Source organism: Vulpes vulpes, chromosome 9, assembly GCF_048418805.1.
Source record: "Vulpes vulpes isolate BD-2025 chromosome 9, VulVul3, whole genome shotgun sequence".
Taxonomy (NCBI): domain Eukaryota; kingdom Metazoa; phylum Chordata; class Mammalia; order Carnivora; family Canidae; genus Vulpes; species Vulpes vulpes.
In genome coordinates, this window is record NC_132788.1 from 50,566,862 (window position 1) to 50,579,865 (window position 13,004).

General features: G+C 38.9%; 1 protein-coding gene across 8 annotated transcripts in view; it reads left to right on the forward strand.

Moving 5' to 3' along the window:
- Positions 1-134: 134 nt before the first annotated feature.
- NHLRC3 (NHL repeat containing 3) overlaps positions 135-13,004 on the forward strand; it is a 148,605-nt gene continuing 135,735 nt past the window's right edge. For 4 of the 8 annotated variants that reach the window (XR_003234745.2, XR_011994281.1, XM_072720082.1 and 1 more), the window contains exons 1-6: positions 151-460; positions 891-1,043; positions 1,352-1,499; positions 3,701-3,901; positions 6,252-6,343; positions 9,252-9,364. Coding sequence is in view for 5 of the 8 variants with exons in the window: in XM_072720082.1 (XP_072576183.1) it covers positions 377-460; positions 891-1,043; positions 1,352-1,499; positions 3,701-3,901; positions 6,252-6,343; positions 9,252-9,364 (791 nt within the window). In the remaining 3 variants the exon portion in view is untranslated. Of the gene's footprint in view, positions 461-890; positions 1,044-1,351; positions 1,500-3,700; positions 3,902-6,251; positions 6,344-9,251; positions 9,365-10,336; positions 12,610-13,004 lie in introns of those variants that run through there. The other 4 variants (XM_025996843.2, XR_011994280.1, XM_072720080.1 and 1 more) reach the window with 4 other exon arrangements.

Sequence of the window (13,004 nt, forward strand, 5' to 3'; positions counted from 1 at the left end):
AAGTTTTAAAAAAAATGGACCTCGAGTGGTTCAGGCATATCTACGGACGCCCGCATCTTTGGCGGACCGGCGAAGTCCGCCGCGTGGAGCGCCCCTAGGGAAGGAAAGGGGCGGGGCGGCCGGTGGGTCAGCCCGAGCCACGTGACCCGGGGGCGTGGGCCGGGGGCGCGCCCGCCGCCGCCGCCGCCGCCGCCGCCGCCGCCCGAGTTCCGGTTTTCTTTTGCCGGGGTTTCGTCCTGGGCCCCGCGCGTCCGGGAGCGGGAACTGGAGGCAGGAGCTTCGGCTCCGAGGTGGGGCCGACGCCCTGTACGCGAAGAAGGCGTGAACCCAAGGCTGTCCGGTGGCCCCAGTCGCCGGCGGACCGGACGGGGTCCTCATGGCGAGATTCTGGGTCTGCGCGGCCGGCGCTGGCTTCTTTCTTGCATCGCTGGTTTTGCACTCGCGTTTTGGGGGCGCCCCGGTGAGTTGAGCGGCGAGGAAGTGCCCGTCAGGTACGCGGACGGCACCGCGGAGAGGCTGCCGGGGTGGAGGTGGCGCGCCCGGCCGCCGCCCCGGCCTGTCTGCGTAACCTGCAGAGGAGCGGAGCGGCCCGCGCCTTGCTTTGTCTCTTAGTGTCAAAAAGTTTGCCTGGAGTACATCGGCGTCTTCCTGTTTGCTTTCTTTCCCGCAGCTCCCAGCGTACCTTTAAATTTGCAGATTTGTATTGTGATCGCTTTGGTCTTGGGACGTAGGAGTCCATTTCTTCCGAATCCTTTCCGCCCGGCAGTCTCAGCAGCTGTGTCCGTCGTCAAGGCATGCTTGACAATCAACTTGTTGTTTTTCTCTTTTCTTAACCTACAGAGTAAACTGAATCTTCACCTTCTGGTTTTTTTTTCTTCTTTTTTTTGAAGGTTTTAAGGAAATTTTCTTTTCAAATTTCCTGGAGAACCAAGGAAATTCTTTACCGGCTGGATGTGGGTTGGCCTAAGCGTTCAGAATACTTTACTGGAACAACATTTTGTGTTGCAATTGACTCCCTCAGCGGACTGGTTTACGTAGCCCAGGTTAGTAAGATTGGGATTTACAAAAACAAAAAAACACCAAGGAAACGATCTCTTCTTGTTTTGCTGTACCAAGTTACCGTATATGTTTATGTTACGCTAATTGTGAAGTTTCTCCTTTGGAATTGGTTGTAAGTAAATGCTTTGGTTTTGAATGTGGTGGATACTAATATTGTTAGGTTTTGAAACTCGTTTTTTAAACATTAAATTTTGCAATTAACCTTTGATTTTTGTTTCTCTCCACCAAAATAAAGACTACTTTCTAAGAACTGATCCTATCTATCTAAGCAGTTATTTTTATATACCTTCAGAGAGGGGATAACATCCCAAAGGTATTAGTGTTCACAGAGGATGGATATTTCCTACGATCCTGGAATTATACAGTTGACACACCTCATGGTATATTTGCAGCCAGTACACTACATGAACAGTCTGTCTGGATCACGGATGTAGGAAGTGGTATGTGTAGTACTATCTATTAAATTATCTTGTTAGAAATCATATCTTTGCCCATGTTCTTGCTTGTACGCTTTAAAATCAAGAGTTGCTAAATCTAATTTTGACTTCTTTAATGATTTATGAGATCGTTTCTGAAAACCTCTATATTGTACTTCTGTAGAGTCAAAACATTTGAGAAGGAGGCTGTAATTATTATGATTTTTCCTTTAACTTGTCAAGGAACTTTTCCTCTTTAAAACATCAGTTGCAAGACCATCCTTGCAGGGATCATTACTATAGTTGTTAAAGCCTCAGTTGCTCTTCCCGGGTTAAACTTCTAAGCATCTTCAGTAAAGCCCCGAAAATAGCAATCTCTAAAAGTTAATGAATGGAGTCTTTGTCTTGTTTTCCTTTACCAGTTCTCTTTCAAAAGAAATTGTGCTAGAAAACTAGGACTGCTTTGCTGCCCAAAATGTAGGATTTGCAGAAACTGCTGGTGTTACTGTTTCTGAAATCCTACCTACTGCACCATGTCTGAAATCTTTTCATCAAATACTTCTAGTAGAATGTGTTGCAAATCAAAGTAAGCATAGTTGGATTTATAGCTCTGGATGTTTTCAGAGATAGCTTTTGCATGTTCTTGTGGCTCAAGATAAGACAATACCAGAGATAACCTGGCATTATGATCTCGAACTCAGGAATGAATGGGATCTTGAAGGCAGTATTTACAGTATTCTTTAGCCCAGTTATATATATGGTTCAAAGGGCATCCTGTTTCTTCATTTATGGCTATTTCAGATACCATTTTGGAATTAATGAACTCTCAGTTTTTGTTAGAGGTGCCATTACCTTCTGTTCTCAGAACCCAAAAGATTTCTAAGCCTCAGCCAATGATCCATTTATTTCAAGATATATTTTGGGTGATATGATTCCTGTTAAACAAAAAATCTTGATTACCTTTGAGTTCCGTGTAATAATTGTAATGAAATGTGACTATTTTCACTTCTTTTTTTCCCCAGTATTCACTGTTAAGGGCCTTTACTTTTTAATTTATTCCATTCATGTGATCTTTTTTTATAAAATACTTCATTGGTTCCCAGAAATAAAAAGACATGATCTCTTCATTCTTTCCACTAATGGGCTTTTTTAATGCACAGATCTGAAGGCATTTTTTATATTCCTTCCCCTTTTTTTGAAGAAACAATACCCCTGTAAATACAAATGTAGCTATAAATGAGCCTTAGCAAAACAAAACAAAACAAAACAAATGTTATATACTGGTGTTTTATGTCTTTTGCCAACTCTTTAGAAAGTTCAAAGGTTGCTTCCTTTAATAATATTTCGTTCTCTTATTGTTGCTACAAATTCTCTCAAGCATTCAAATCAGGTAGAACAATAAATACTTTTTTTTTTTTGCTGGACAGCAAAGCAAGGTTTATTAAGTAATATAAAGTGATAGTACAAAGCTCCCATAATTGTAATGCAAATTGCATCATTTTATTTCCAGTGAGTTCATTGTATCCAGTTTATCTTTTGCATGCCTACCAGTTAGTTTGGCCTTGGTATGCCTTCATGCTGGTTTCTGTTAACTGTATTATGTTTTTTCCTAATTATTAGTACCGTACTTTATATTTTTGTTTGTAAGATAATTTTAACTCAAGTCTTGATATAAATGAGAAGATACTAATGATTTGGAAAGATTTATTCTTAGGAAAAAAAGCTAATGGGTTGAATATTGAACTTGTTTCTGTAAGGAGAAAGTGTAGTTTTTAAAAAAATCTATATTATAATGAACTTTTTTGTTGATCTACTAAAATTTGAGATCTGCACATGATTAGCTGAAATAACGATTTTCAAACGTAAGTTCCTTTTCCAGTTCCTCCTTGATTTCTTTTTACAAGGAATGTTTATTCAAGGTTTTACTTAAAATTACAAAAGAAAATGATGTATCTATAATTCAACATGATGAGCCAGTTGTTTTGGTTTTATTTATTTGAATTTAGAATCTACTTATTTTGAGGTATCTGAATTTTAATTCATGATATTTGGTTGTCACTAATGAAGAAGCTCTATTGCTTGTGAAATACAGCATTTAATTATCTGAGCCTATTAACTTTTTATTACTCTTCAATTCTATTAAATTCTTACTTTCTGCTTACTTGAAAAACATGAATGTTTAAACAGGGGTTATATTTGTGAAGTGTGCATATTTATCTTTATAGGATCCTACGGTCATACTATTAAAAAATACAATTCCTTTGGTGATCTTGTTCAAGTCTTGGGTACCCCAGGCAAAAAAGGCACTGGTTTGAATCCCCTGCAATTTGATAATCCTGCAGAATTATATGTAGAGGACACAGGAGATATTTACATTGTGGATGGAGATGGAGGATTGAATAACAGATTGATCAAATTGTCGCAAGGTACATGGCTTGCATGGTATCCTAAAAATGCTATTTAATAAGTTGGATGTATTAAATTTATTTGATACTTGGTATGATATTATAACTATAGACTGTGTGTATATATATTTTTAATTTTATTTATTGAATTAAAATTATTTATTTTAATTAAATATTATTTAATTTTATTTATTAATTATTTGTTATTATTTATTTATAATTTTAATTTTATTGAGAGAAAGGGAGAGATCCAGAGAGAAGGAAGAGGGAGAGGGAGAGAGAGAATCTTCAGCAGGCTCCACACCCACCAGGGAGCCTGACACAGGGCTCACTATCATGACCTTTGAGATCAATGATCTAAGCCACAATTTAGAGTTGGACACTTAACTGACTGAGCTACACAGGCCCTCTATAACTATTGTATATTGTATTATATATGAAGCTGTGTTTAAAAGGCTCAAGTGGGATGTTTTGGATGACCAATAATAAATGATTCTGATAATATGCTTGCTTATTCTTCAAAACTTAGATGTTTCCTTTGAATTAAACTGGAGGCAGTTTGGGAATTTATAGTGGGCTCAAGAAATAAGTGGTTATCCTATCCAGTTAAGAAAGAGAAGTTTCTGAACTCGACATCCCAGAGCTGAGATATCCTTCAGTTTGATTAGCTAAAGTTTCATTGTATTTAGTACTTTGTGTTCTCAGTAGTATTCTAGGTGCAGGTCTATTTCAGATGAAGCAGTTAAATGCTACTCTATGGTATTGACTGTTATAGTAAAATTAGGAGAAGGAGAAATTACTGTTGACTGGAGAAATAGGGCAAGCGTCCATAAAGGAAGTAGATCTTGAACTAAATGGGTTTTGGTGGGAGAAGAGGAATGGGAGGAACATTTACAAGGCTCTATCACTCAAGGTCTACAGGTAATTAGTAAATCTTGTAGGAAGAGATTAGGATGTAATTTTGGAATAGTAAAAAAAAGATCTGGTATGTTCTTAAAGGATTATCTAAGAATTCACTGGCATGAACCACATTGCCATAATTTTGCCTTTAAAATGTCTGAGGGTTTGTAGCAGGAAAGTGGTGTTACAGAGTTTTTATAAGACACAGTACTGTATTGGGATGTATTTGCAGTAAACTCTGTCATTTGGATAAAGCATAAACTCATACATGGAGGATATGTAGTCAGCTTATTACTCAGTAACTGAGTTTGGTTGGTGATAGGTAAAGGGAGGTAAGTAAAGTGCAGATAAAGCAAGAATCAAAAAAATTCTATGAAGGAAACAACCAAACTCAGGAGACAGATTGGATATAGATAGGTATGTTGGTTTCTTGTGGCTGCTTTAAGAAGCTTAATAGTGTAAAGAGAAATTTTATCCTCTCCTAGTTTTGAAATCCAGAAGTCTAAAATCTATAGGGCAGGCCCTCCCTGCTCCTTTTTTTTTTTTTTTTTTTTTTTTTTTTTTATGGTAGTCACAGAGAGAGAGAGAGAGAGAGAGAGAGAGAGAGAGGCAGAGACACAGGCAGAGGGAGAAGCAGGCTCCATGCACCGGGAGCCCGACTTGGGACTCGATCCCGGGTCTCCAGGATCGCGCCCCGGGCCAAAGGCAGGTGCCAAACCGCTGCGCCACCCAGGGATCCCCCTCCCTCCTCCTTCTAATGGCACTAGAGGACATTCCCTCTTTGCCTCTTCCAGCTTCCCATGGTTCCGCACTTTCCTTGGCTTGTGGCAACATACCTCCAGTCTCTGCCTCTGTCTCCAAATGGCCTTTTTTTCTGTGTCTCTGTGCCTCAGATTTCATTCTCCTTTCTCTTATGAGAACACTAGTCATTGGATTTAGGGTCCACCCTGAATCCAGGATCATCTCATCACAAGATCCCTAACTTCATATGTCTGCAAAAGTCTATGACCAATAAAGTCACAGTCACACGTACAGGAGTACTCCTGTACCTGTACTTGGATATACCTTTTGGGGTAGAGATACAATTCGGCCTACAATAGGAGTAAGAAGGGAGACAGACTATAAAAACGTTGTGAATTTTTAAGCTCACAGGAATTGTAATACCAAATAACACAATAGGTGGGAAGGGAGACACTGACATGAACCACAAAGAGTTTTGCGTGATGAGAAATCCAAGTGGAGATAGTGAAGAAGTCAATTAATTGCTTGAAACAGAGGGTTTTGTTTTGTTTTGTTTTTTTTTTTGGTAAAGCATAAGAATTAGGCAAACTGGTATATAAACAGAAAGCCAGGAAAGCATAATCAATTGAGAGTATAATTGAATAGTTTGTTTGCAACTTAAGACAAAAAACATGCAAATATGTAAGGTATTCTATATGTTGCTCTGACCAACTATTTTTGCCATTGTCAGACTTCATGGTGCTTTGGCTACATGGAGAACGTGGGACGGGACCTGCTAAGTTCAACATACCTCACAGTGTTACAGTTGATTCAACTGACCGGGTAAAAATACACTGTCATGGTATCTGGGACTGTATGTCTGAATGTATGGATATATATATGGATCGTGGTGCACATGTGTGTCTGGACATCTGTCTGGGTGTGTCTGGGCAATTCCTCTGGGGCTGGGTATCCCACATACTCGTAAATGTTTAGGTCCTATAATATGAGAGTTTCCCGAATATTTACAAGTGAACAAAATAGATTTCCTGTGTCACTTTAAGGTAGAAGGAACAAATAATGGGATAGAATATAAGTTACCTGTAAAAGAAAAGAGTTGTTTTCCTGTTAAGAAAACTACTAGGAGTGTTTGAATATATTTTTAATTTAATTTAATTTTTTAAAAAAGATTTTATTTATTTATTTATTCATGAGAGAGAAGCAGAGACATAGGCAGAGGGGGAAGCAGGCTCCCTGCACGGAGCCTGATGTGGGACTCAATTCCAGGACCCCGGAATCAGAACCTGAGCCAAAGGCAGATGCTCAACCACTTGAGCCACCCAGGCATCCTATTTTTAATTTTAGAATTAAATTAAGTCTGGAATATGTTGATCAAAAGAGAAATGGGAGAGATTAATCTTGGAAGCTTGAAAACCGGAGCCAGCCAGGCAACTTTGTTCTCACTAGCTCCACTCTGGTGAACAGAAAACTTTAACTGACCATTTCAACCCATTCTTTTTTTCCACCCTACCGACTACTACTTCCTTGCTTTTATATGCCTTTAAGCATACATATCACTTCTTTGGGGTTACTTTCCTATGATCCCCACCCAAAATGTTTTATATTCGTTTCTCCTTCTGTTTTCCTAGAGTAGCCTGTATTTCCCTGTTATAGTAACTATCACGCTATAATACAATCAATTAATTGTCTCCCTTAGCAGAGCATAGGCTATATGAGGGCATGTACTGAATTTCTTTTGCTTTATATCTTGGTGTCTGGTACATAGTTACCTTATATGTAACCGTTAAGTGCCTAAATGTCTTGTTGCACAATACATCAGACTGTCTTGGCTTCACATTGTTAGAAGTTTAATCCATTTCTACTTCTGATTCTGTGTTCAGCAAGCAACCTTTTGATTGTCATTTGTCTTCCTATGTAGACAAAATGAGAATGTTTCGATCATAAAATCTTCAAGTATTTCCCATGTAGATAGGAAGATAACATGGGAATTTTGTCTAGAAATGGGGAGCTAGAAAGTTCGAATTCTGATTTTGAACACAGGACCCTCCTGAGCCTGGTTAACTATTTCCTTCGTGGAATAAGAGTAAGATCAAGTTTCTGAGCAGGCAAGACCTGGATCCAGGTAAATTCTCCATGGTGATAAGTGCCCTTTTGAGAAGCCTTGGAGAACATTTGATGGGGATACTCTGGCATTACTGAATGTTGAAAAAGGAGGGTGTTCATTTCCACACTCGGGTGTTTTAACGACAGTCAATGGCATTCAGCGTATTTTACCTAATTAACTCATTTAGTCATCACCCCAGCCCTATATGAAAAGTTAATTAGTTTCAGAGTTGAACTTGTTATTTTTTTTAAAGATTTACTTATTTATTTGAGAGCGCATAAGCATGTGCAAGTTGGGAAAGGGATAGAGGGAGAGGGAGAAAGAGACTCCAGCAGACTTTTTGCTGAGCGTGGTGCCCGACCCGGGGTTTTCAATTCACAACCCTGAAATCATGACCTGAGCCAAAGTCTCAAGTTGGTTAACCTGATGGGCCACTCAGGCACCCCTGCTATTGTTTCTTAAACAAGATTTCTCATAATCAAGATATGTTCAGTAGAAAAGATAATACTAAGTCTAAAATATTATTCAATCGTAGCGTCTAAACAATATTTCTTCCTTGATCACTCATCTAAGACAGTAACCCCAAAATCTTTGAGGAAATCCATCCTTACTAAAGAATCATGCCAGAGGAAGGTCTTGAGTAATTACCTTACTTAGGGAACAACTTTTCTGAAGTGATACAGTGAGTCTTTATTTGTTTCTTATTATAGATGAATTTAGTGGCTACTTAAACTCACAGGCATTGACAAATACATAGTCAGGATTGCTTTGAAAAAATAGTCCCTGAATCCACAAACCCAAGAAGTCTAAAGATCCTGAAAGGAGGAGGTAAAGGTCTGGAGGGCTGGCCCACATGTCCAGTCCATTTGTACATACCCCTCTACAATCCTAGCCTCACATCCTAAACTCATTTCACTGTATATATGCCATAGGTTGCATTCATCAAATGTGGTACATGGAATGTCACTTAGAGTGAGTCTGCTTTCCTTAATAACTCATTTCAGCCTATAGCAAAACTAAATTAAACCTGTTGTTAGCCTATATTCTTTAGATGCTACTAAAATCTTCTAAGCATCCTCTTTCAGTAACTTGGCACCTGGTAAATAGCAGGGAGATGTTTAGTGATACCTGCAATAGGAATGAACACCTGGCTTCCACCTAGCCTGAGCTCCTAAGGAGCAAGGTTGCATTTCTTTGTTTTTGTCTTCTAACGTAACCCAAGAACTGACAGGTTGGCAGTACTCAGTGGGACAGAGAATGCTTGCTGGAGGAATGAATGGATTCTGTTGCTTCTCAGTGCTGTGCTAGTCTTCTGAATCATAACGGAAGACTCTCATTTTTTAGTTATTCAGATGTTTATTAGAGTAGACCAAGTGTATGGGCTTTGAGTTAAGACAAGTGGCCATAAGTGGCTGTCCTACATATTGTAAGCTTGCTTCAAACTTTAATTTCCTGTCTGAAGATAGGGCTTTTAATACCTTCTTCTTTGGGGTCCTCTAAGTACTGAGTGAGATGATGTGTCTGAAACTAATGAAAATAAACATTCATCCCTCCTCTCTCCCCCTTCTGTTTTCTTTCTTATTATGATGTGGATCTTTTCCAAGAAAAATTTTTATGGTTTCTCAGGTGTGGGTTGCTGACCGAGGAAATAAAAGAATTCAAGTATTTGATAAAGACACCGGGGAGTGGTTAGGAGCATGGGATAATTGTTTCACAGAAGAGGGACCTTCTTCAGTCAGGTAATTTTTTTCTTCTTCTTTTAAAATGATTGTTTTATTAGGTGGCGGCGGGGAGGGGGGCGGGGCGCGCTGGGCTAGTTTGTAATGGTCATTAAGGAAAGCACTTGTTGTAATGAGCACTGGGTGTTATATGCCAGTGATAGATCACTAAATTCTCCCCAGAAACTAATACTACACTACATGTTAACTAACTGTAATTTCAATAAAATCTTAAAAAAATTTACTTATTTGTCACAGAGAGAGAAAGGACATAAGCAGGGGGAGCAGCAGGCAGAGGGAGAGGGAAAGGCAGGTTTTCCGCTGAGTAGTGAGCCTGATGTGGGGCTCGATTCCAGGACCCTGGGATCATGACTTGAGTTGAAGGCAGACGCTCAACCGAGTCACCCAGGTACCCCTAAATAAAATCTTGAAAGAAAAAAAAATGCTTGTTTTATTTGCTTTATGCTAGTTTCTCTGAAGAGCTAGCTGAAAGTTTAAAATATTACTAATTTTCAGCAAGTGAAAAGGGGGCAGAACCAAGTATGCAGAGAACTCATAATAGTATTTTAAATCCCAAGCAGAGCAAAAGCAATGAAACTCCCAGCGCGCTATGGGACCAGGTTGCAGAGATAACATATGCTGCACCTCCTACAGCGTTCACCCTCGAGATACATGTGATGAATTTTTAAACACGGAATGAAAATAGAAATCTTGAGTCTACAGTGTCAGCCTAGCACTGACTCTCTGTTAGTTTCATTTTGTGTGGTACTCGCATACTGTTATTTTTGTTTAAGATGGTATTTGGCTACATCTATCCTCACAAATCTATTCCCTCATCAGCAGATTTAGACAGATTTTAAATTCTCCTTGAAAGCAACCTTCAGCAAGTAGAGGTGCCTATTGTTTAGCGCCATAAGGGACATAAATGTTGAGAAAGTCAACGTTTTTACTGGTTTTGCATACATTTATTCTGTAAAACGTTTTCCTCTTTAGATTTACTCCTGATGGAAAGTATGTGATTATAGGCCAGCTGAACCTTAGCAGGCTCTTACTGGTGGCAGCACCCCCAGTGGGAAGCATTGGCAACTGTTCTGTGATAAGCACAATCCAACTAGCAGATCAAGTATTACCTCATCTCTTGGATGTCAGTGGGAAGACTGGAGCAATCTATGTAGCAGAAATTGGAGCAAAGCAAGTACAAAAATATGTCCCTATGAATAGCTATTTTCTTTCATTCGGTTCATAATGTTTCTTTCCATGGAGATCTTTTAAGTGGAAGTTCAGATTTTCAAAATCATTGTTAAGTCCTGACAAATAATGTCCAAGCATAAGAACATGTTTATTTTTCTGTGACTTGGTGATGAAGAAATTTGTATATCATGAAAAGCTATATGTTTTGTTGCTATTCTTGTGGCTTAGTTTTACTTGTAAGTACATAAGGATATTTTAATGAAGGAAATACAATTCTAAAATAATGGGGTCAGAAAAAGGGCCTAAGGTTGTAACCTGGGTAATTTGCCTCTGGTAGAACTCATTCTCTCTGGGAGGAAGAGGGAAAGGGATAAAACCGGGTTGTGCAGGATGTATTGAATTCCACGTGAAGAGCTACAAACTTCCAGTTTGTTCACCTTCTATAAAATGTACATTTTGAGGGATCAAGTCAGATGGACTCTTGATGAAAGTGTACCACAGGATGCTAGCTCCTAAAGATTCAAAGATGAAGAAGCAGGATTTATCTTTGTGTGCCTTTTCAGTAGCTTCTAGTCTAGTGGGGAGATAAGTGTGCACACTGATGGAACACATTAACAGCAAGGCTTATGTGTAGCAGGACTTTTGGAAGTAGCAACATTACTTCTGATGGAGAGGATCCTGGAGATTTTGCCAGTAAAGTTAATTTGAGCCCCAGCTTGAGAAACAAAAGAGGGAAAAACAAGGGGGTCCAAGTGGACAAGTTGTAAAAAGTTATAAGCTTGCTAGGAACTTTGGTAGGCTTTCTTTTAAGAGCCCAGCTTGGCTTGAGTCCTTTAGCTGTAAGATCCTTAATCTCAACCTCTAAATGTAGAGATAAAACAATAGGCATTCAAGTAGTTTACTGAAAAGGATCTTTATAAGTGTAGACTGCAATAGTTTTTATTAAAAATAGGGCCTCTCTTCAGTGCCTCTTTCCTTTCCTTTCTTTTTCTTTTTTTCTTTTTGTTAAACATGAACTCAGTTCATTCCTAACATCTTTCTACCTCAAAGGAGCTTTAGAATTATTTATATGGGGATGTGTACTGAATACCTTGCACTATTAAGATGAATAATTTCTTAACATTCTAGGTCTCTCTACCCCTTTGGTTTTAATATTTGCTTCCCAGAAAAGACCATCTTTCCAGTTTGTTTTGGGGTTTTAGTTGAACCTGACTGTAGGATGATCATTCCTCCCTTTTCTTATATCCATCTCCCTCCCTATCCTAGTCTTGTACTGCAAATCATGTAGCATGTGAGAAGTCTTGAGCTGACTTTCCTCAACACCCATTATGGCTGCAGTCTGTTTTGCAGATACCTCAGGGAATTCAAACTGTTTTGATCCTTGTATCGTATCTTGATGCAGTTTGGAAGGTAAATCAACCAGCAGGAAACTTTACCCTGTTCCAAGGCCTTTGATAAGTGTGTTTGTGCCGCTGGTCAAGCTGTCTGATCCTAAGTGAGTCATCTTAGTTTTTCTTTTTAGTGAAATGAGAACATCATTGTCTTTCCTCCTCCAGGAATGCTGTTATGATCAGATGTATGACAGATACCAATGTGCTGTTGGAAATAATAGTTTCGAGTATTTTAAAGGCAGAAATTCTTAACAAAGATCCTTCTAAATGTGCGATTTACCTGATAACAACTATCAAGTTTGCCTTAATTTTGCCCTTATTGCTTTTTTCAAAACTTATCCTCATAACTTTATGCAGCTTAGCCAACATAGTAAATTTATTTGGATAAAGGAAAGTGATTTGAGGGTTTTTGTTTTGTTTTTAAGCCAGGACAGGAAGTACAAATGTCTCAAGAATGCAGGTTAGTAAACTGATCTCATTGTTTCAAAAGTGTTACATTTAACTTCGTTTTATACAGATTCTTATAAAATTTGCTGAAAATTTTGTGACTATATACTTTGCTTGAAGTGTTTATTAGTATTCCTGTGTTCATAATATTTCATTTTTCCCCCTTTGGATTAATTGGTTAAATGAGAAAATATATTTTCATTTTGAAGATACAAATTAAATTTTTGGAAAGAAAAAGGCAGTATTATCTGGCTTTCTGTTTAATTTTGATTTTATTGTTTATAAAAGCAGGGTTTTTTTTTAAGGTTTTATTTATTCATGAGAGACACACACACACAGAGAGAGGCAGAGACACAGGGAGAGGGAAAAGCAGGCTCCATGCAGGGAGCCTGACGTGGGACCCGATCCCAGGACTCCAGGATCACGCCCCGGGCCGAAGGCAGTGCTAAACCGCTGAGCTACCCAGGCTGCCCATAAAAGCAGCTTTTAACTTCTTACTCCACTGAATAATTTCAGCAATCCTGAAATCACAGGTTGGCGCTGAGAGAATATCCTCCTTCGTTGGCACATAAAGTGTAGGCTGAAGCACATTTTGTTAGAGGTTTCTTAGAAGACCAAAAACAGCCTGGGTG